Source organism: Tribolium madens, unplaced genomic scaffold, assembly GCF_015345945.1.
Source record: "Tribolium madens isolate multiple individuals breed KSU strain unplaced genomic scaffold, Tmad_KSU_1.1 Scaffold_2;HRSCAF=44;Tcas5.2_LGX, whole genome shotgun sequence".
Lineage (NCBI taxonomy): Eukaryota > Metazoa > Arthropoda > Insecta > Coleoptera > Tenebrionidae > Tribolium > Tribolium madens.
In genome coordinates, this window is record NW_025400995.1 from 7423911 (window position 1) to 7449044 (window position 25134).

The following is a 25134-nucleotide window of genomic DNA, read 5'->3' on the forward strand; positions in this document are numbered from 1 at the left end:
TTCAATCAAAATAAAAATTTCCAAAACAAAATTAATTTTTAAGCACGGATTAAAACTACTAAGCCCAAAATCATTCTTTGGCTGTGAGCCTGAATAATAATCGCGTCGTTCTAACACCAGAGGGTCTACGCAGAATCTCTGATTGGACGTGACGCGGATTCTGTCGTTCAAAACGACAATTACCATTTACAAAGACGATTTGTGTTCATTTGAAGGCGGGAGCCAAAGCGACAACTTTACGGAAGAACAAAAAAGCAACCGCCTTCATTATCCAATCTAAATAGCTTCATTCAAATTCTATTAATAGATCAACTTGACGGAACAATTGAATTTACTCCGAAACTGCAACAATGTCATCTCGCCATCTATTTAAAAAATCTTTTCAGTTTACTTAAAGCTAAGCTCCCTTAGTTCCAATCAGTAAATCAAGATAAAGTCCTTCCTGCTTTGAAAACACGGGAGCTTCCCCCGGGCAGAGGATATCTGAAAGTAACGGTGAAAAGGGCCCGAAACTAACGCGATGAGATATTCAGGACTGCTGAAATATAGACGAATATTCGGATCAAATTTAACCTTGTATATATCATGTTTGCACTACAAGAGATCTGTAATATGGCGCTCAGTAGATATTGGTGGATTTATAGGCCATTTCCGATTCTTTCATCCTATTCATATTTTTACACTTTTCGAAAACATACATTTAGAGATTGGGATGAGATTCAACGACTTGACTCACAGATGAGACCAGATGAGAGTGCATCTTGCAACGCCCCTATAATATTCTCAAATCCTAAAATATCCTATTTTGAACCTATTCTCCAAATGGCTTAACTGTTTCAAATATTTAAAGTATTATTTTAATTTTTTTAGGGTAATGCATTTAAATATTCCCCTCCTGACGCTAATTTATTTCACCGTACTTACAACTCTAATATTCATGGATTTTCGTCCCTTCCTTTCGTATAATATATTCGAGGCATTTTGATTGCATTCAGACTTGTTGGTGCCTAAATGAATTATTGTTTAATTTGTCACATGCAATGATATGTAAATTTTTGAAATTCTGAAGTTGTACTTTTTGGAAAAATATTATTCATTATCCTACTATTATTACTTAAATAAGATATTCATGCATAACTCAAAAGTACTCGAAGTGTGGAAGCCGGGTAATGAATACTTTAGGGTAATGAATATTTTATGGTGTTGGTAGAACACGTAAGTTTTGACGTAACTTGACCTTATGTATAGCTTTAAACTCCAAAAAATCTCATAAAACCACAAAAAAGGAAAGTTGTGGCTCTTATTACTTCTTATTTTGTTGCTTTATACATTTCCTATTTGCCAACATTACTCTTTGAGCTAATAACACGCCTTCTGGTAGAGTGCGTTTTTCCTTCTTTCGTAAAACCCCAACGTATCTCAAATTTATCTATTTCACTTTTTTGACATTATATGTTATAATTAAGTTGTGATAGGACGACAGGGACACATAACAATACAGATTGTCAGTCACAAGACTAAGAGAGATGGAGAGACGTTGATGGACGAGGCCTCTGGTCAGTAGTCAGTATATCCATCTCTCTTCAATATTCGCCGTCTAATGGTAGAGGCCTTTCAGCATTGCTCTTACTACATGCCCTCCATTAATCATCCAAGAAGCGGCTTTAAGGACAAGTCTAGATAAGGATGTAAACATCACAGATGTAACAATGGCCGTGTGAAATGTTAGCTTACACTTAACGACGAGAAAATAGCAACAAAAAATGAGCCAGCGTTAAATTTAATCCGGCGTCTGCACTAAATTCACTCAACATTTTACAGAATCAGTTGAACCAAATGGGACAATAATCACAAAAATTAAAAAACACCACACTTTGTAAATAGTGGTATAATTATATTACGAGTAAAATTGAGCTGAAGATTCTATGATTTACATTGTCTTGAGGATATTTAAGATAATGTAATTTTTAGTGGCATACAATTTTGTGAATGTTGTAATTTTTAAGGAGATAACATGTAATACATATAGATAGTCACTTAAACGTGAAATTTAATTATTCAGAGAATATCTTAGACGGTAGCTGCACTAATTAAGCATGGATCCCTAGAGGCGTGTGTATGTGAATTCCTTAATAAATATTTTAATTCACTTACACAGTTGGTTTAGGCTGGCGGACGCACAATGGCCCTCGGGGGAAGAAGATATGAAGCCAGAGGCGCGTTGCCGCAAGGTCGTTCCTATTAATTAGCGACATTACGTCTTCGAGTTCCCTCCGTTCGTCTCTGTGAATCAGAAACGTTAGGACATTTGGCGTTAAGTTTATTATAGAACTCGTGTCGGTTTTCCGTTTGCTCAAAATTAGTAGTTACCAAAAACGGAGCATATTCGCTACTAACTGATCTGTGACGGCCACAACTGGGATGACTACCATTCCCGCTAATTACTGCAGCAACGCTCTTTATTTACTTTGTCTGCCGCTTGCCGGAATATCTCCGTGTTTGCAGAGAGCTTTAATAGAATTTATAAGGGACGACTGCGAAGGAAATAACTGGATGGCGTGTGTTTTTCATTTCAGAACCCACTCGAGTGCATATTCGTCACCCCTGCGTCATATTCTGGCTCACTGAAGAATACTTTCTATAATCCCAAGACCAGGCAACGGTGTTGCCGCATCCACCCTCAATTATACCTCCAGACGAAATAAAGCAAAGCTCGTAGTCAAGTCTCTCAATCTTGCAAATTCTCTTAAACTTGCATGTAATATTACGTATTTCCGCAATAGAGCTTATGAAGTAATTGATATGTCAGTAACTGAGTAGCCGAGGGTGATGGCTGGTTCTTTACATATACTTATTTACATATAATAACACTAAACGAGTCTGATGAGCTTGATGAGCTGCTGTTGCTGGAACTAAGGAAGCGCTTCGTGGCGATATCTTTGCTCTGCGGCTCTGCCCGGTACAATCTACTTTGCAAATGCTCTAAGAATTGAAATGGGCCTCATTTGCATGTCTTAATGAGCATCTTTGAGAGCAAAGCACGGCCACACGCTTGCATCCTTCCCTAGACGATACCGTTTCAACAGCTCACTTTTATCGAGCAAATGTCACCACCGACAAATCGTCCCTCTTATTGTCTTACTGCGACTATCAAAAACAACTTTTTACACTACCGTCTGGACAAAATTAGCCGTAACAAAACATTTCTCATTTTATAATTAGACTAATTGAAACAATTTACAAGAAATCTTCATTTGTATTTGTATTTTTTGGTGGAGGCGCCAGGTTAATAACAACACAATTTATAATTTTCTATTTTTTAGTATAAAGCCAAAAAAAAAATAATAATTTAGAGCCTGAAGTAAAAATATTGTGTGCAGTGACTTTGAGGAAGTAATTTTCCGATCGGTGGTTTGGTATCTTCTTTGAGGCTCAGTAGATGAAACGAATTCTGTACGGATCCTACTTGCTCCCCAATACCTGATGTTATTCATGTGTTGTTCGTGTTTTATGAATGAGCCATTTGTAACACGCGCACGTTCGTTGTCGCACCGCTAGATCGGCTTATACCTCTACCAGCGTCACCATAAAATGTGCGAGGATGTCAGGTGCTTGGGTCCAAGTTAAAATAGTAGAGGAAAAGCTGTATGAAAATTTGTAAATAGTTTAATTAAAATCGGAGAAAAGTCTAAGAGCAATTTATTTATGGTTTGTGATAAAGGATGGCACCTCTGTGGTAGTCGTGATGAATGGATACTAATTAGACACCATTAGCGAGAGCCCCATTTGCCACTTGTAAGCTGATGAGAGAAGAAGTTCCATCGGTTCTTTATCAGAGTAGGCGTTTATTAAAAACGACAATTGCAAAATAACGAGCTACGTTCGTTTCTAATTGAGTTTTAAAATCGACGGTTTGTGATGAAACCCCTTAGCAAAGAGTGTAAGTTAAAAACCTTGACGATCGCAGCTGGAGGGTCTCTCTAAAACCAACATCGGCCAGTAGAAGGGTTCCAGAAACAACACTGGCGACCAAACGAAAATAAAAGTTAGCACTTTGGTCCAACAACTACACCAACTGTTGGCTCAATTATAAAATATATGTGTCTGACACTTTAATTAGAACGATGAAAAACGAGCCTTTGAAACTTGTTAATTCAGTTTTGCATAACTCGATGTGAATAAAGTGAGGTGTCGGCCTGATTGATTTTATGTGTCACATTACAAGAAAGACCGCCTTTAGCTCTCTCCCTCAGCATAATTAAGGTTTAAAAGACCTTGTGTGGTCCACTGGGCCATCAGACCGGAAATGGAGTATTGGGGCTATGGACCGGCTGCTCCTCCATATATCCCCCGATGACATTTCCCGAAGTAAATTTTGCTGCCACAAACGAGCATTTTCACTTTCCAAGGCTCGCCCTAAAGTCTTCCGGTGAAATATAGAGAATAAAACAACGCCATGCGGCCAACGGCGAACGTTCTGTGTTCAAGCGGAGACGTGCTTGGGAGCTGGGGTCGCGACGGCTATTGATTTGTCGGACACACGCCGTCACATGTGTAGATTACACTGCTCACTACTGACCACCCTACCACTGGACATCGCCTTCCGCAATCTGCTCACCCTTTTCCCGATTTTACATTTCTTACCGCTTCACACTCGACCCATCCCTGAACTATTAAACCCACTTCACAACTACTATCCCAACGTACAAGTCGCAAAAAGTCAAATCTGAATTATATGTTAGTTGGTTGGGATAGTAGATGTATTTGAGACAGATTGGTTAGTGCAAGATAAATATAAAATAAGAATAAAGCAATGGACAGCACGAGTTCGTAAGTTGTTAGCGGTGGTTGAAATGGGTAAAGTTTGAGTCTGTGAAAGTATTACCAGTTTGCTATTCCATTAAATAAAACATAAAACTGCTATAAAAACAATATACCTAAATGTGAGGTTATAAAGCGGCCATGCTTGTCGTATAAATAAAAACTTAAGGGTATTTCGATCTCAAAGTGACAGCGTGCACGGTTAAAGTGATAAAGCCGGATGGGTTAGTTTTGCAGTTTTGCTGTTTCGGCTTTGGCGTGATAAAGTCGTTGGTTCTCAGAGATTATTAGTTTCTGACTAGGTGATGATACAAGGTTGACGGTTGATCTATAAGTTCTTTCCCTCGCAGTCCCAGACGCGAAAAAGCGATCTCTCGGAATTGGAAGTTTCTATAGTTCCAGCTGCTGAAACATTTTTCCCGCAGCGAGAATACGTAATTAAATCCAACAGGACTACGATTGTATTTTACATAACCCATGAATAATTTAAAAGCACGCAGTATATGAATATATCAAATATAAATACTCGATAATTCAGCTACATGTATTAACGTTGATTAATGTTTACATTGCCCAACTATATTTCATAAATATGTGAATATGCGAGCAAAGATGGATGCGATATCTTCTCAATATTAATTTCGTGCCATGACCAATATTTATGTTGCGTCGTTTTGCATATCTTGCAAAATATTACCACACCTTCCCTTAGTCCTCCAACATCCCTCAGGTAAAGCGTCGATCGCATCCACATTAAAAGTAATTTTTGAGCGCGGTGCGAGACAACGTTCTAAAGTTTTGATCCGAGTTTAATTAGAGAGCTGCTTGACGGGGTGAAGAGTGGAAACGCAGCTGAGTGACCACAATGCAACAGTTGTGGCGCGAAGATCGGGAATTTTGCGGGGGTGCAAAAAGGGTGTCGAGTTTGGAGGAGCGCCGGAATGGTTTGGATCGAGCTATTTTTGCAGCAGGCTGTGCATATTGCGAAGAACGTTCTATGGCTATATCATCCCTTTCTGACGCTTGTATTATTATTGCTGACTCGCAATCTGCACGACTTAAATTACGCAAACGTGGTGGCGTTGAAATTCGGTATTGTTATCCAGAATTTTTAGAAGTTACAAACTTATATAGACTGGAGAATGGGCTGGGAATTGGAGCCGGCGCTTGATTTGAATAAATCTTTCTTGAAATTCTTTTACTTGTTACCATGTTACTTCTAAAAAGTTTAACTTGCCTTCTAAACAATATATTTTGCCTGCTTTCCTATCCTTAAATTATTTTCCCTTTTCTTTGTTTCACGAGCACAACTTTTGTATTACATCCATTTATTTGCGTAAAAACTTTAACCACACTTTATATAATTTAACTCGTGTTCTTTTCCGACACAAATTTTAATCCGCTTATTTACCCAACCAACAAATCCAATAAAACTTCTACAACTTTTAATAACAATCTTAACAGATGTCATTATCTACACGAACTTAACAAAAACTGCAGTAGTAATCTTTATCAATAAACTGAAATAGTCAATCCACAGGTAGCAGAGTTTAATTTATAGCCACTATTTAGGTTGTTGATTGTCGTAAACAGCCTTTTCAACAAACTCAAGTGGCGATAGAAACGTATAGTAGTCTCGTCGTTTCTTTTTGAATCGATGTAACGATCCACCAACAACAAAACTGATTCTTAAAACTTTTTAGAATAAGGATAGAAATTTCTTATAATACTCTCCCTCGTGTTTACAAGTTTCTATGACCCTTTATTTTTTGATAAAGTTGTAATATTAGTTTTGTGGAAACTTGTATTATTGTCAATAAGACAGTAGATTGCCTCCAACGTAAAGTATGGAGAAACGTGCTTTCTTGGTAATCCTTCAGTGGCGGTTTGCTCACTGCAGCGTGACTATTCTCTACGCCATGTGGTACATACATATAAACGCTTCAGACGGTTTGATATACATACAGAGTAAATCTAGTTTTTTCATTGTCAACGTTTAGCTCAATTAACTGACCGATGTCGTCGAAAAAATTGAAAATCAAGAAGTGTTTAGAAGCATGTAGTACAGCATGTTGCAAATGATAACGCAAGTGTAGTGCTCTTGTCACGGCTAGAAACACATGTAAAGCAAACATTTTGAGTAATATTAATGCGAATTCGTCCACATATTCAATAAATCATCATACAGAGAGATGAACACCCCTATATATCAATCACAAATTCATGGTTACATTAATAACTGTGTACTCAGAGTTAATCGGGAGGGCATATTTTTGTCGCAACCACTAATATTATTCACGTTTTGTGTCGAATCGCCATCGTTATGTGTTCCATTATGCATACAGTCGTATTTACATAGAATTTAGCAAACGCAAATTATATAAATTATTTCGAGTCATTATTCGTCGTGAAAGCGTTATTTGTACAAGCCGTAATTTATCGGTTACAACTTGATAAATAAATTTACTTGATTGCGCCAATTTTAATAGAAACGCAGAACTAGGCAAGCCAGCCCCAGCCGATGAATTTATAAGTCAACTCAATTTACTGCTAAACGTAAAATCAACACTTGGAAAACCACGGTGGTAGTGTGAGAGACGGTCGAAGTAGGATGGTCAACTCCGGATGTAATAAAGCTATAAGGCGGAAGTGAGCAAGGCCACTCGGTTCGCTGGCCCGTGATACAACCCCGTATAAAACTAGACCACACTTACTTCCACCGTTGTTACATAATTACGGCAAATGAAACACATATCAACCTCCACGTTTAATTACTCAAATTAAAACCGACACTCGACACTAATACTATTCACCCCGGACTTCCATTATGACTTTATTATGAAATGTCTCATCAATCCGGACTCATATAATAATTATCACAAATTTCTATAACACGCAACCGTAACAACTAAGCTTTACATCATATAATTTCTATTATCATTAAATAACTTACAGCCAGTTACAAATTAGAACAATAATAAAGTAAACTGTACTCTTGAAATTACTTTGTTTTTTAATTTCTGCAAAAAACACATTTATTATAGGTTATAAACACTTGGAAAGCAAATTTTATTGACTTTTAGGCTTAACTTAAAATATCCAGAGTGCATTGATTGTTCCAGATTCAATCGATGCACGAGAGATATTCAGGTGAAAATTGCATGACATCACAAGTTCAAGTAAATAAGTCTTAGTTTTTGATGCTTAAAATAAAGTGTTACTAAATATTTGAGGTTAGTTTTTGTGTAAAAAAAAAATCCACTTACTAATTTTAGCTAATAAGTTAAAAAATTTCTGGAAAATTTTTGTGTTGCTATGGTAATCAATCATTTTAAACACTAAATTCAGATTGGTTCTGCCATAGGGTCATACAATTTTCAATCAAAAACACAGCTTGAAAAATATTTTAGACGCATCAGATTCGATTTTGAGTATTAGTAAAATATATGAAAAACTTAAACGCTAAGTTATTAAACTAAATGCTAAATACATTTCGTCGGCTTACTTGTAAAACCTTCCCATTTTCAGTCATTTAAGATTTTACAAGTAAGCCGACAATTTACTAAGTAAAAATACTAAACACTAGGTGAAAATACTAAACGCTAAGTAAAAATACTGAAACGCTGAGTAAAGATAATAAAGATTTATTATACTAAAACTGTTACTAAACAAAAAAAAAATTCCTATAAAAATTGTGTTCATTGCTGGAATAGTGAAAATAGGCATGAACAATCCTTTAACCTAGAAAATGATGTGTTTTTGTTGCAGTAACAATATAAAAAATATATAACTTCCAATTTTTGTAGGTACTTGTTTAGTATTGAAGCTCGTATTGAAGTGTCACCATATGTAATAATAATAAATACCAATAATAAATTACGTATATACTTGTGCAGGGGCCATCCATATGTATGTATAGAATTGTTCAGTGAGTGATTTTAAATCCTTAATGTCTTAAAAGATAAAAATTTGTTCCACTTCTTTTACAGATAGCAAATCTTATTTTAATACTTAGCATTTAGATTAATTTACTTAACAAATTAGTATTATTTACTTAGTACTTTATTACTAGCCGTAAAATATTATATAAAAATGGTGGATGTGCTAAGCCAAATTCTTAATTTTTGTATAATGTGCCATATATGTACCGTACACGCTTATAACAATCATTTCAATCAGTTTTTGGAAGGTTTCACAATAGTAATGTATCTGCTAGTAGAATAACTAAAAAATTTCATATCCTTAAGACCCTCTAAAAACTTTTTCGTCACTATATTTGATTTTAAAACCACTAATTACCAGTAAAAGTAATATAAAACGCAACATTTTTGCCGAGAACTTTGAATTAATTCAACTTTGTTTATATCAATTTTTTTTGTTGTCAAGACACCATCGACCTTAGGCAGAAATATCACCTCTAAAAGAGTAACACTTTTCCTTCCTCTAAAGTTACTTCACTAAAACAATAATAAAAAAGTATGCATTACCTATTTCAAAATGTGATTAGATAATGTTTAAAATCTCCTTTTAAAACAATGCTTAAAACTTGTTACAAATTATTAAATGATTAAAATAATCGGCACAAATTAAATAATTTGACCAAAACATTTATAAATATAAGACTGAACTTATTTCCCGTATTTCCACTTATAATTAAAAAGAAAGTTTACCACTTTTAAAGTCAATTTTATATAATTTAAGTAATTTATTACTTTTATGCATAATTTGTTGTTACAAAATTGTAAAATTGTAAGCACAATTTGAAGACATTGTTATTTTTATTTCATGATATGGATTGTTAAATTGAATATTTGTAGTAAAATACGGTTCTTCTATATATGCAACTGAGCGTGCAGCTTTGCTCTCAGTATAGCATGGTCTACACTGAAAAAGTGACGACAGAATAGCAAGGAGGTTGATTTGAGGAAAGTGTGTGCCGATGAAAAACATGTGCGCGCTTTTTGTAGCGATACGTTTGAGACAGGGCTGTCGAATGCAGTAACGAAAGAATGTCACAATAAAATATTTGAGATCATTCACTAAATGTAAGCTCAGAGCCGAATAAACAACAATTGCGTAAAAAAATTAATGCGTGGATGATTTTAGTACCGGTCAGGTTTTGCCACAGATATCATTTGTATGGTTGTTAGGTTGAGTGACATCTGAAATAGTGATTTAGTGATCGGCTGATTGCCCTCGAGACTTGGGACGCCATTCAGCGTCTGCCGCAAATAGATTGGGGACCCTCTTTTGTTAACTTTTATTGGATTCTATTTTGATGTTAGATTCGTTAAAGGAGTATCGGTTTTTATTTCGTTTTATACTCTCGTTTACTAAATACGTGTTGCATCAACTTCCCTTCTCACGACAACAATAAAAAATTCTTCGACGAACTTTCCACACTATTCCCATCGACTGCACTCTTCACAAACCAACAAATAATATACACCATAATATTAAACCTTCAATCAGACAAAAAAAAACAATTATTACACTGTAATAAACGTAAATGGTTTACTCGTTTATTTAATCGCCGTAATTCTTCAATGGTTTGTTCTACATTATAAGAAACAAGAGAAACCTAGCCTTAGGGAGGTTATCTAGCAAGTGGAACATGATGAGGTCATCTTCTAAACGTTTAGGAAGAAGAAATTGATTAATCAACACGAGGATCGTATCCATTTTACATTCATTTCTTTACTTTATCACTACCATTTACTTAGAGCTTAGATCTTAAATCTCTTTTGTGTAAAAAATATACAAATAACTTTAAATTAGATTTAAGCTTAGAGCAAAGTAAAGCAAAATGATCAGAATTTAAATACTAAATAAATTACTTAAAAACATCATTACTTATGTTAACACACTACTAGAAATGTGGATTTGAAAATCATAATCGTAGGTATAAAAGAAGATAATACGAGGAATTATCATTCTAAGCACATACGTATTATGCTATTATTACTATATAGCCATTATAATAGTGTAATAACATTTTATTTAATATTACAATAGTATGTAGTTATAATAATAACATTATTTCACACTTACATACGTTATTTTAGATCAGCATAAATAAATATGTTTGTAGCAGTTCGTTTTATTACCACATTCCTAAAATGTATTTGCTTTAAATTAAATAATAGAATAAAGCAGACTATTTTAAGCTGACATTGTTTATTCTTATTTTGTGTTGGCTTAGAAAAATCTGATCACGTACGCAATGTAAAATATTTCGTTGCTTTCGACACTTAAAATTTTGATAAATCTACATTTTTATGTAATAGGATATTTCTCTCTATAAATAACAAATAATAAATGATAATACTGATTATTCGATTACTACAATTAATAATCTATAAGTTTTAAACCCAATTACAACAATGTCTAAATAATATGCTCATTTATCTATCCAATGTGTTAATAAACACATTCGTTATTAGATTAGTATTGACTTCGTGCATTAATTTTTTTATTACGTAAAATCGTAAAATAACCTTTGAAACAAACGTGGAAAAGCAAAGTGGCCGACTGGTGATAGAAGAATTTGTACTGCTGGGCACGTATGATGTGGTTAAGTTAGCCCCTTCTTCAGAAATACGGAAAACTACAAAACCCAAGTGACTAGAATTATTAAACATCTTTATGCATCTAATCCTATATTTTATCGATTAAATCACAAACTAATTAAACTGCTTTCAGTTAATTTATCAATTACAATTCAGCCGCTTTCCCTTTTTTCGTATAAACACTAACATATTTTTCCTTCATGTTCATTATCATCTCATCACTATTAATATTATTATTTTGTTATTTGTTGTTCCTTTTCATTTTGTCAAAAAAATTTGCAACAACTATTTTTGAAATTTGGTTTCTGAAATTTACCGAAATGTAACAGTGACATTGGCATTGGCCCATGAGATTGTCCAAAGCATGATCAACATCAGAGAAAGTCTTCCGATAAGACGGCAGATATGAATGTGTCATTAAATCAAACTTTCGATTAACAAGACCAATTTCTTAAATTGTGTCGTGTTATTTATGCTAGTAAATATCAAAAGTAGAGCGATACACCTTGCTGCGGGTTAAAGAGAGTTAAACTATTTCAAAAACTTATACTACAGATTACAAACTCAGATTCACACCGACACATTTTGTTTCGAAACAATATTTCTAATAAACCAAATATTTACAATGGAAATTATTCTTAGTAACTTTCGTTGGCCACACAGTAATTGGCCTTTATATTAAATGATTGAGATCAGTTTGCAACTAACTATTTCTCAAAATATATTGTTTATTTTTCAATATGATGTCATCCGTAAGAAACGGCTCATTATTATTTATAGCAACAATAACCAACTTTGAAAGTCGGTTACTTTCGTTTCAGTTTTTATGACAAATTTACTGATATCACAAAGGTGGAAAGTAAACCGTTGCATATTAATAACTGGTGCGAACTTTATCAAAACAATTGCGACAATACTTTCTATTTCACCCATCAGTCCTTGATTTTTGACTCACTGTAATGTTTTTTCCTTTGACTTTTGGTTTACTTTTTTACTCAGTTAATTTATTATTTTTTTATTATTGTCCCATAAAGACTTCAATTATTCTTTTCCAATTTCTAAATTATCGTTTTTTGATATTTATTGTTTGTTTTTTTTTTTATTTAAATGCTGTTTCAAAATACGCCTCAGGGTAATTACATTGCCCTTACTGATAATTAATGGAGTGGAATGTAATAAAATCAAGAAAGCGAATTTATCTTGCTGATAGCATATATTTGCTGTAACTCTCTGTTTCAATGTTAAGATCGTCACGTTTGTTTGAGTTTTATTTTCTTATCGTAACAAATCACTCTACTTAATATTATTATTTAACTTGAAAATTATGCTCTAAGTAAATTTGCCAAGCATGAAGTACTGCCTCATCCTATTCATTAGTTGAACGTAATTTGTCTTTAATTACACACACACATTCAGAATGGAGTTAGTTTAGTAATCCGTTGCACGGATAATTTGGTACAGGATCATTATATATTTTTTGGTAGAAACGTGATGAATTTGAGTTAAAAACGGTTATTAAGAATTAAGCAAGTAATTTTACGCGTCTTTTTAGTCGAAAGAGAGAAGTAAGCAAATGAACGGGTAAAATCAATTTGAACTAAACAAGCATCAATCAGTTGGAAAAAACAAATAAATTAGGTAAAATCTGGGGTATATTGTAATTTATAAATGTAACTCAAATGGCTTGAAAGTTAAAATGAGACAAATAGAAACGAATGAGACTCCATTAATTTGAGTTTCAGAAAAGCAAGTTTCCTTTAATAAGAGCGGGAAATGAATTTTATTTGTCATGCTCAGTACTGAAAGGAAACTTTGAGTACGTTTTATGATATACTAAAACTTTGAAAAGGTTCAATATGTTATTATCCAATTAGTAACAATTTTAAATTGCAATTAAATTTGCAACAACAAAAATACAAGCTCATTCGAATATTCCCATTCAATTATTTGCAACACAGAATTCTCTATTTGATCGCGAAAGGAAGCCTCTACAACATAATTTATATTTTATGAATCGATTGTCACTCTTGAACACTTTGTGTATATCTAGCCAATAAACTATTTGTGGACTTCAAACTTTTTATTTTTCTATTTCCATAAGAATTCATTTAAAATTCTGTGTCAGAAAATAAATGAATATTTAACAACCGCTTTCTATTTATACAGCGAAAAAAGTTTCTTCTTTTTTGAAAATTCGTCTACATCAGACACTGCGTACAGCCATTAATATAATGAAATATCGTCCACTGCTAACATTGTCCATTTGCACTGTTGTCGTGCGTAAATATACATGTTCCAACTATAGTTCCATATTCTGTCCATTCTGCAAAAAGGTTTACACCGCATTTCATTATACATTTTAGGTTCGTCCCTAATAAACCCTATATCGTGTTACCTACCTGATATAAATTTCATGCTTTTAAGGGAACATACAACAATAAATTAGATTCGCACAGAATTGATACAACACAAATTTTAAACTTTCGCAAGATTTTTACCTTTAATTTTATTTATTTCATCCTATTTACTCTGTGCTGTCCTCAAAATCTCATTATAGCTTCAACCCCCTTGTGTTTTTTGCTTTTCAATTCTCTTGACGGACGTTTTAAATATCTCGTTCATTTTCCCCGCTTTCGTGTACGATATCAACGACAATTATTCGCACTTTTTTCTATTTATGATTTGGCAAACTTGTATTTGTGGAAGTGGAAAACTTTAAAAAACGACCAGTTTTCATTAAAAATAACTGACGGTTATTGTATTATTTGTAAGTTTTCTTGCTCTGTTAATTAAAAAGCATGTGAGATAACTTTTCTGTGGTAATTGACACTTAAGCCAAGAACTTCTGTGCCACGGTAAATCTCAACATAAATTACTAAATTAATTTGTTCTATTTTAGTTTATAAAGATATTATAATAAATTTAGTATAAAGCAAAACTTTCGTTATAAAACAACAATTTTACAATCCTCCGATGTTGCTCATCGTGATTTGCTAATTTTCACAAGATATTCATTCAGCGTTGCTTGGTTGGTTGGAATTTTCTATGGGAAAACTGTCATCACCCAACTTCAAATCCTGGAGAAATCGTTCGGGTTCATTTTAATTATTCTATAATTTTTTTTTAATTATGCTTATTAGGTTACAAATAAATAAGTCCACTTTTTATTTGATTGTTGAAAAATTGATAAATGCTAATTTGTGGTAAATATGATATGGTATTTAGGTGAGAAAAGCCGTAGTGGGTTGTAATGATACAAAGCGAAAGATGCCAGCCTTGAAGAAAATTTCGTAGGTGTTCTTTTGAATGGAGAAAGTAGCCGGGTCAAAGTGTTACTGACCACTCAACAACTACTCGGAATTACACTTAAACAACGGTCAATTATCAACTTTGCATTTAGCAGTATGGAAAGCACTAATTGGAAACCACTTAAAACAAATGCTCTATTTTAGGATGTTTTCATAAACAGTTTTTTGATTTCTCTTTCACTAGTTCAAGGTGTGAGAAGATTTTATTTATTGCTATTGTAAGAAATGGAAGAACGTCATATAGAGTTTAAAGGCAAGATTCTGATTTTTTCATTAACGCTTCTGGTTCTTTGTGTAGCCAACAAAATAGATTCGAGTTTAATATTCGAATTTTGGATACAGTGTAACAAATATTATCGTTGAAATAAACTCGTTAAGACGTGATTTACGAAATTGCTAAATGTTATCTTGAATGATGGAGCATGAAAATCAAATTTAACAATTGCCGATTATTAGTTGTCCTCTTTTCGCGCAAAATTGATTTTAATTATATATTGTTTGAAGGATTTATATTTGAGTGAGTAATATACAAATAGTCGTTCATCAAGTAACTCAAATTACTCAACGTCTCATATCTTCTTTAGTTGCTAATGGATTATCCATTCAAGTTGTAACGCGACTCCATTTCAACTCCCTAATCACTCAATAATTGGTTTCGCACCCTATGCTGTCAGGATAAATCGACAAGTAGTAAATGATGTCCAGTTCGTGTTGCAACTGAATTAAACAAGAAACTTTCAGGAATGTTTTATTAGTTTTTAAAAAACTTTTGTACATAGTTTTTTTTCCTTAATCTATCAATTAAACATACAATAAATTATTTCGATCACTAATAATATCAGATCGCCTTGGAGGCATCTATGCCGCGCATAAATAACAATACCCGAACTCCACTTTAACTTCATTTGAATGGAACTCAGTTCATGACTAAAAAGTTCTTGAGCAGATTCGACACACTAATCCTTGTCTTGTCTTTCTTGCGACTTGTCACTTGGTATGTTTCCATACACAAAACTAGCATTTGGCGTTTTAAACGAAACGTAACTTCCGTACTGTTGACCGTTTAGCACGCCATCACTTGTATTGTTTTTTCTTGAACCATTTTCTGCATCTTGCAAATTGTTGCTGAAGTACAATGCAATCTCGTTGTCGTCTATTAAATGGAGTGAAGTGTCCGTTTCAGACTCAGATTCTGGTTCTTGTGTAGTCGTTGTTGTTGAAGTTGCTTCCGTTACCGGTGATGGAACGACAACGGCATTTGTTACGGAATGCTGCCCGTCTGAATCTGACTCAAAAGATTCGCTGTAACTCTCGCTCGGCTGTAATTTTGACAAAGGCTGCCCTAAGATTTTATTATTTTTGCTTTGTGGTTGCTCTATAGCGGCCAAAATTGACTGTAATAAACCATCATTTAAAACTTGAGCATGTGAAACAGGCCCAGAAGATGACTGAGGACCGTTCAAACCATCCGCTGACTGAATTTGTAAAGTATAACTACCTAAAGATCCCTGCACTGGAATATTATTAATGTCGAGACTTTGCGATTGTATTAATTCAGCTCCAGGCCCAAATTTCTGAGCAAGCGATTTTCCATAATTTTTTTCCTGAGATGAATTATAAATAGAATTGATAGAAACCCCGGTTGAAACTTTTTGCGAATGAGCAGTTTGAAGATCACCGTGATAAGACCCACCTATATTAGTAGTCAAGGATGATAAAGACGCTGTATAAGTATTAGCAGATGGTACACCGTAAGACAATGATGGTAAAGGCTGCGATTTGTGTAAACTACAATCATGAACATTTTGGTAACCATAACCATGAGATAAGTGAGCATAGCTTGGGCCTACATTACTAGTCGCAGAAGTTAAATCAATAGTCACAGGAGGGTGAGAATTATCAATACCCACCGTCAAACCACCAGATGGTGCATTGTCTACAGCTACTGAATAACCAGAAGCTGAATGTATCGGTAAACCATAAGACCCATCTATACTACCTAAAGGAGCTGTATAGCTTGTTAAATGCTGACCACCACCAAAATAACTTGACCCGAAATCAAACGACGAACCATGGGCTACATTTTGGAACGAAGCTGCCGAATGAGCATGAGGCAAACTGTACAAACTGGAAGGTGATGGTGGTTCTTCTTCTTTTACGGGTTTTGTAACATCGGGAATTGGGGGTGGAATATAAGTAGGTCCCGAAGAAAGACTACTAGAATGAGTACTTTCAATAATACCATAAGCATCTTTGTGAGCAGTGTGTTGACCAATTGATTGAATCAAACCTTGAGGGACGGGTTCTCGGAAAATAACTGGATGTTTAGGCGGATTAATTTTTAGAGCGTTTAAGGGAGCACCATATTGTTGAGTTGGTTTTGACAAAAGCGGTGTTCCGTAATGACTACTAGGAGGAGCTCCATAAAGACCATTCGGAGGAATTAAGCCGTGACCTCCAGACAAACCATGCGATTTTATCGAACCACCAAACGAGAAACTTGATGACAACCCATTAGATTTTTGAGAGTGAGCAGCAGTATATGGGCCATCATGCGAGTATGAATCTAGTGGTGGTGAGCTGTAGGTGTCATCAATGTGGCTTAAGCCACCCCCTACGTTAGGAAAAATTTCATATCCTATACTTTTAATCACTGAGAGATGACTTTGGCCGGAGTTAATCCCAGCTGCTGATAGACCAAGAGACAAGGATTCGTCGTCGTGGTGTGCATCACCAGACGAGCTAACAACAGCCCCAGATCCAGTAACCGCATTTAAGGGGGCTCCGTAAGAGTCACTTATTCCATGAGATGGAGGATTGTAACCTAAGCCAAGTGAGGCGAAACTGTGACCGTCATCCGCTGGTGGTGGTGGGATAAAATCAGTGTTCACTTGTAAGTCTGCGGTTCCGTGATGTTCAGCTTCGGGGACTCCGTACGTATCCGGCGGCCTTGACACCAATCCAGGTATGGGTTGCCATCCATCGTATTTAATATCCGGTGGAGTCGGCGGCGCTGGTACTCCCGGAGGAGGTGCATGTGGAACGGGATCAGGCGGTCCATAATGCCCATGTCCTATAGCTACCGGTGGTGAAACAAACGCCTCTTGCCCATGGCCAAGATTCGGCACTCCGTAATTATTAGCCGGAACCGTAACAATCTTAACCGATTGTTGTTTAAAATTGTTCTTGTGTGGCACAAATAGTGGTTGCTTTGGAGGTCCATATAAGGATTTCGGAGGTCCGTAGTTGGGTTTAGGCAATTTTGGCACAAAAATGGGTTTGTGTGGTGGCCCATATTGCGGTCGCGGCCTTGGCAGCTTGGGCGCACTGAAGGGTTTGTGCGATCTTATAGGAGGAAGATACTTTGCCGGAGGTGGAGGCGGTACGAAATCAGTTGAGTGGCCCAAATCAAAATTATTGATTAATTGTGGCGGACCGTAAGTTTTAAATGGGAGGCCATAATTGGAGGATATTTGGGGGAGAGGTGGAGGTATGTCCGGTGGTGGTGCCGGATAAACAATATTATTTGAGGGTGCATCGGGGACTCCATAGACTGGAATCGGAAGGCCGGGATTACTGGGCCCTGAAGGAACATACGAGTCGATACCTCCTCCACTCAAGGGGGCGCCGTATGTATCACTGGGAGGAGCGTCGCGACGCTTTGCTTCTTGTTCACTTGCTGATGAAACTGAATCCGGTATTTTTGCGACACTATCAGTTTTGTTGCTGGATTCTTCTATACTGACCGATTTTGAATTATTTACGACAGCTGCAATTTGTTGCGTTGCCAATAACGAGCACAAGAGTGCAACAAACATCTGAAAATAAAAAATGGGTTACATATTTGAAGTTACAAAATTGTTAAGTAAAAAATTATTACAATATTTGTAAAAATCTTGTAGGTATATATTATTTGATAAATTGGATCAATTATAAAAACGCCAGTAGTATAAAGGCTATAAGTTAATTGAGTACGTGACGGGTTCTATTGAGAGGTATGCAACTAAGGGTTATGTTAAATGCTATTATTGAGAGCCCAACACCATGTGCAACATATTAAGCGACATAATGAGCTGATCGTCGGGAAATACCTTATGTTTCTCCCCATACACTGAATACCTAGTTATTATGTACAACGACCACTGATCTGGTTTCAATTGTAGATTGTGTGTATATAATTGAGAACGTTTCAGGAATTCAATCGACTGTTTACTGCAGAACACAACCCTACTATTAACGATCTTGTTATTTGATTAAAAATAATTTCACAATATGAAAAATTGAACATGTTATTTTCCGCAATTAGGACTGAACTAAATTTTGGCACTTTTAATTAATTTTAGAAAAAAGGTGTTGATGGATTAAACTGCAAGGGGAAAATGATATGGTAAGTTGAAATTGATGTAATTAATTAAATACTAACGAAAGGGCTACGGCCTGAAATTTCCTTCAGTTAGCTTATTAAATTGGCATTGTGCGAACAATGTTTCAAAATATTAAAGTCGCTTTATCACTTACCTGTTGTATCGTCATCGTAATCCTTAAATGTTCGTGTTATCCTTAATTTACCACACACTACCACTATACTACACTAACAACTAACGTGCGAGCATATCGGTGCGTTTTCAAAAAATAATTCCGGTGTAAAAAGGATGCTGGTTATATACATTCAGTATACAAGTTGAGATACAGCCCCCACTTCGTGGGTAAGTGTGAAGCACAGCTTGGAAAGGTAGGGACATTGAAGAAGCTAAGATTGCACCAAACGGACAAGTAAGCAGAGAAAGTAGGATGATGAAAGTAGTTGCTGATAATAAGTATCACAAAGCAATGTGATTTGCCCGTGAATTATAATGGAATACATTCTAAAATTCATCGCGTCTTGTTCCCAGACAACTAAAATAACTGCAACTGCATCACTATCTGCAACGACCATTCGTGGTTGTTCTTAGAAAATTGCTTAAATATTTAAGACATGTCGCCACGCGCTTAGTTTAAGTTTATTTTTGAAATTGTATTTGACAAACATTTCACGTTTCAAATATCAAAGACTTTTAAATTTTCAAAGTAAACCAGCTTACACAAACGTTCTTGTAGAATAAAAATATATCACAATACAGTCGTGCATAAAATTTCCTTTTAATTCTGTTTTCTAATTCTTTTCCTTACACGAACGAATTTTTTAACTTAATCTATTTAAATCTAAATTTCAGTCTAATATTTCAAAGTAATACTTTTTTATCGCACCAGAAACATTTGCATAAATACGTAGCTTGTGAATTTGTTAATCACACAATTATATGTAGCGTTTTGTTTCATGCTTCCCAGAGTTATTAACAACGTTATGATATATAAAGCTACTTTAATATAGTTTCTTGCATAACAACCAAACCTAAATACTTTAATAATTCATACACTAATAATAATAAACGTTTTTTAAACAATTTGTTCAATATTTAATTAACACCTCCATGTTAATCATTTATCATCAACTATTGACAACGCAATGCTTATTACATTTTATTTAGAGAACAATAATTTATCCCATTCGAGTTTATGCTTAATTATGATACGCAAACATTTTTAATAAAATGACACATTTTACAAGCGTCAATGGTTGCTGTATACATTGACAAAATAAATAGCGTTTTATACCTACATTAAAGCTAATTGTTTATTTTTTCTGCGATGTCGTTTAATTACAAAAAATTGTTAGCTTTCAATTAAAAAGTTAATTGGCCAATGAACATATCGCAAATCATTTGAAAACATTATTGCAAATTAAAAGAGTGATTCCTGCTTTTGGAAAAAGTTTAATACATATATAAAAAGCACTAATTAATTGCTTTAATTCCCACCAAAATGGGAATCTTTATTGACTTCAAAGAAAATCACTCAATAAACATACATTTTTAAAAAGGTAAAAACTTGGCGTGTACAATAATATTGTCTTTGTTCCTGTAAATAGATTTCACTCAAGAGTTTTAAAAAATTGTCGACAAATACTTATACATACCAGACAAACTTTTACGTTTGTACTTCTTATCTATTGACTATTTAAATAGACGAAAGTTTATATTAAAATTTTTTAAAACAAATCCATAAGATAATAAAGTGTAAATAAAAGTTCCAAAAGTTATATTTTGTGGCATAACCGCTAAACAAATTTGTAGAAAAGTGAAAATACAAACTGGGACATATTCTCCTAATCAACTTGTTATTTATGATTACCATTGGTAATTGCTTTTGGTATATTACCCATGAAAAGTAAAAACTGGAAATTCGAGAATTTAAAAGCGTGGATGATTTTCTTCATAATGACCCAAAAAGCATTAAATTTTGAGAAAAGATTTTAATACAAAATAAAATTTCAATTTCATTAAATTTTAATTAAAGCTGTCATTTATGGTTAAATAATCTCAGATCAGCAGAATGATTCAATAAAATGATTTAATTAAATAAAATTGAATGTTATTTTTCTTTCAACAAGAACAGTTGAGGAAGTTTACAATAATTGTCGTAATATTAATGCCGGTTTTTTGCACGAAACAAAATAAATTACCTTGAAAAAAAAAAAAATTTATTACCTTACAAAGTTGAAAAAATATTATAGAAATATTTACCAAAACCACCCAATGATGAAAAAACATAATGCAAATTTATGGACGTTCATGAGTGGAATATTGTTTAATAAACGCGCTGTTATCACTGTTGAAATAATGACAGTAAACAGTCGAAAATAATATGTAGTTGCAAATTGCTTCATTTTAACGATAAAATAAGAATATTTAGTAAGTAAATATTAGTTTTTAAAGCCTGCAGTTCCAATTTTATTTGTTTTAAATTTTGTGAGGACCCTCGTTTAACGTCTCGTATTTAAATCTAGATAGAAATTAATCTCATCTCTGAGATGAGATGAGATATCAGTGGTAGTAGTCCGACCTGTAATTATCTTCATCTCGACAATTTAAAATATTTTTAACTCTGAAATGAATTTTTTGGAATGAAACAATGGATTTTTTTTGCTGTTAGTTGACCCTTACGGTATTTTTTCGCCAATTAAGAACAAAATTAAATTAGAACTAACATCAATCGTTCTGTAATTGAATTAAAGACACATGCTTATTAGGGCATGTAATCAATTAAGTAAAATTGGTATTGTACTGCCATTACACCTTCCAAAATAGTAGTTGATATGACAGCGAAAAAAAACTACAAAGCGAAACAGTCTATGATACCTAATTATTCTAAAGTAATTGTGTTAAAACCATTGTTCTAAACTTCGTATAACTTAAATCTTTTTTATTTTAATTAATGTATAATCTAAAATAAATTCTCTCAATAATAATAAAGGAACCGGATATGGTAATTGACACCTAGTAAAGTGAAAATTCAAATTACGAAATGTTTAATCACCATTACGGTATTTTCCAGTTAGTAGTGTATTAGCAATGTCTCCGTATGAAATTTTAAAAGTTCATTGAAAGTGAACATGAACAGAACAAACATCTTGTATACTCTTTGTATTTTAGCACTAATTTTCTGGTACTTGGGCTTGATCTTCACATACCATTGCCACTGAAATGGAAATCAATTAAATCAATGACGATTTGTTTAAAAATAAGCCACTTTGCTCCAAGTGTGACACGTTCAAGGCATACATTACTTTCTCTCATCTCTGACCAGACATGGTATTTACCTCAAGGGTACCACAAGCTTTCTTCTCTGCCCATCAAAATTCTGACCAACACGTGTCGTCTTTCTACCAAACTACCGGCTATCAAAAAAATGATCTTTTTCCATGACGTAAATCCCACACATTAGAGAAATTGTAACAAGTAATGTCAAGACGAAATTTGCCCCGGGCGAAAAAATCAAATTCATTGATCATTCGAGACATTTAGACTCAATACTCAGAAAAAGTATGCAAAGTAATAAAACGAATTTTGTATTTTACAGTGAATTTACAACCTGCCCCATATAAAACTAAAAAGTTCGAATTACATCCGGTGAAACCGAAAGCTGAAAAAAATTTCTTCATATTTTAAGAAACGCGTCTTTCACTTTTTGTTAGTCATAACAACTCCGATTGGCCCCTTATGTGAACTCTATAACCCCTAAAGTAAAAATGCTAACAAATCATAAAAGTTATTAGTTAAATATTAAACATAAACAAAAACTGTTCACTTTTGTTTCTATTTAAGCATTCATTTAAATTCTAAATTTCAGTAGCATTTTACACAATTTTGGATGCAGACATAAAAAGTAAACATTTAGTTCCAGTTGAATAGAATTGTGTTACTTTTTGCAAGATCGTAATTGCTGTAAAACGCGTGGTAGACTTCCATCTTCAGAATCGTAAATTTATTTTGCCCTTAAACGATGCTAATAATTCGTATTTCGTGAATATTATTACAACATTTTGTTGCTTAATTTTTCTTTAAGATATTCATGCAAATGTAACAATTTTCTACTAAACGTTATACAAAATGAGTATAATTGAATTCATATGTAACGAAATTAAATTATCTAACCAAGACGAGACTATAAAAACTTCAATTGCTACTCTTCGTTGTTTATACTTTGCTTAGATGTAATTATGTACTTAGGAAGAAAGTCATACTTAGAACAGCGTAGAGAATTCATTCCCTACTATCTTTATTACGAGTAGCTAATACTTAGGTACTCAATAAATGTATTCTTTCAGCCGCCTTCAGCTTGTTACGTTTTTGACAAAAATTAATCTAATTTAAATAATGTTAAATAAATGTAACAAGTCGTAAAAATGACTAAAACGTGCTATTTCAGCTTGTTTCATTCAGTTTAAAATGTTTTTTGAAAATATAAAGAAAATTGTTTTATTTTAAGGTTTTTTTGAGTTACATTGCAACGTTCCAAAATTAGAAATTTTTATTTAGTTTTTTAACAAAACTATGTTAATGTAAAAAATATTCTTTTTTGACTTTTTATTAGATATAGGCCATTTTTAGCAAAAAACTTGCTTGTTCTTGCTTGATTTAATAGCAAAATCAGTTTCGAAATGTAGATATTTCTTCAGCTTTTGTCTAAATCCGTCTGTCGTGAAATGAAAATTAGCACTTATTGGTTATTAAATTTCGTCAAAAATTTATTTATTGTGAAATCTAAAGTTACGATTTAGGCACTATGACAGCAGGTAAGTGTACACTGGCTTGTATTTTTCTGTTTTCACCAAAAGATTGTAATTTTTATTAAAAACCGTAACAATTAAGGAGGATCATGCTCTTAAAATGGGAAAATCAGAAAAGTGTATCCGCATTATTTTATTTATTTTAGCGTAAATCCCCAAAGGGAGGTTGTTCTTGGTTGTCTAATTACATTTTGTTCAGGGATTCGTAGAATCGTGGTTAAACGTGGAAAAATAAAGTTAACTCAACCTAAATATATACAGATTTGCTTCAGAATTTGGTAATAAAATAAATGTCGGAAAAGTTCGTTAAGCTTTTGCAAGCGGTTTAATTAATTTGTAGACTTCCGGTGGAGAGTGTCGTCATTTACATTTTCCATGTTTTCAAAGGTTGGTCAGAACGAAATGTCTGATACGAATCTACTAAAATAAGCGAGAAACACGCCTCTTCAACTAAAGAATGCAAGAGGCAGGAGGCTACAAAGTCAAGTTCAACATGGTTGTTGTTCAAGGTTCCGCTTTCTCCCATGCAGGTTATTCGAGTCTATTCGAGTTCCACACCGGATTCGTACTCGATTTGTTAATGGTGTGGTCATGAGAAATCATCTTGCAGAGTGTATGTCACGAAGAAAGAATTTATTCACTACGTTATCCTCAACCCACCTCTTTATTTAGCCGTTTCCATTTGTATTGCAAATTCTACGACACACTTCACAGGATCTATGCAAATTTAGGCGAAATCTTCTTGACATAACAATTTACCTATCTTCGAGCAAGTTCAAACACCGTGAAAAAAAACAGAAAAGATGCTAGGTGTAAATTTTAACAGTCTTGCTTAATCAAATCCGTAACAATAAAAGACTTACGAAACTCAAACCAACTTGTAGCAATTATTCGGACATTGAAATGTTGCAAGGTTTTTTAATTACTAAACCGATTTTTCTTCCTATGTGAACCATCTCGCCAAATCTGGGTTGCATGGACGGATATGGGAGATTCACTCTCAATCGTCACTTTTATTTTTGGAAATTATCAAAGATTTTCGTACACATTGCCCGAATTCATTACAAAACACATCACTACTACCAATTTGTCACCACTAGGAAGATTAATTGTAGACATTTTTCCCGCAATTACAGCCACTTTTTAATTTTAATTAAAACTCGTAGAGCCGTGACATAATTTTTTATCTGTTCTTTATTAATCATTTCCTAATTGTTGTTTTATCCTGCAATGACTCTTACTAACTAAAAAAACATCAATCACATAG

At 33.9% G+C, this 25134-nt stretch overlaps 1 protein-coding gene across 1 annotated transcript; it reads right to left on the bottom strand.

Moving 5' to 3' along the window:
• Nucleotides 1-15433: 15433 nt before the first annotated feature.
• Nucleotides 15434-19359, bottom strand: LOC123006166 (atrophin-1-like). The gene is made up of 2 exons (XM_044400437.1): nucleotides 19217-19359; nucleotides 15434-18516 (listed from the first exon to the last, which is right to left on the bottom strand). Exons 1-2 carry the CDS (start codon nucleotides 19229-19231, stop codon nucleotides 15655-15657), a joined length of 2877 nt encoding a protein of 958 aa, XP_044256372.1. The 5' UTR covers nucleotides 19232-19359; the 3' UTR covers nucleotides 15434-15654.
• Between the last annotated feature and the right edge of the window lie 5775 nt (nucleotides 19360-25134).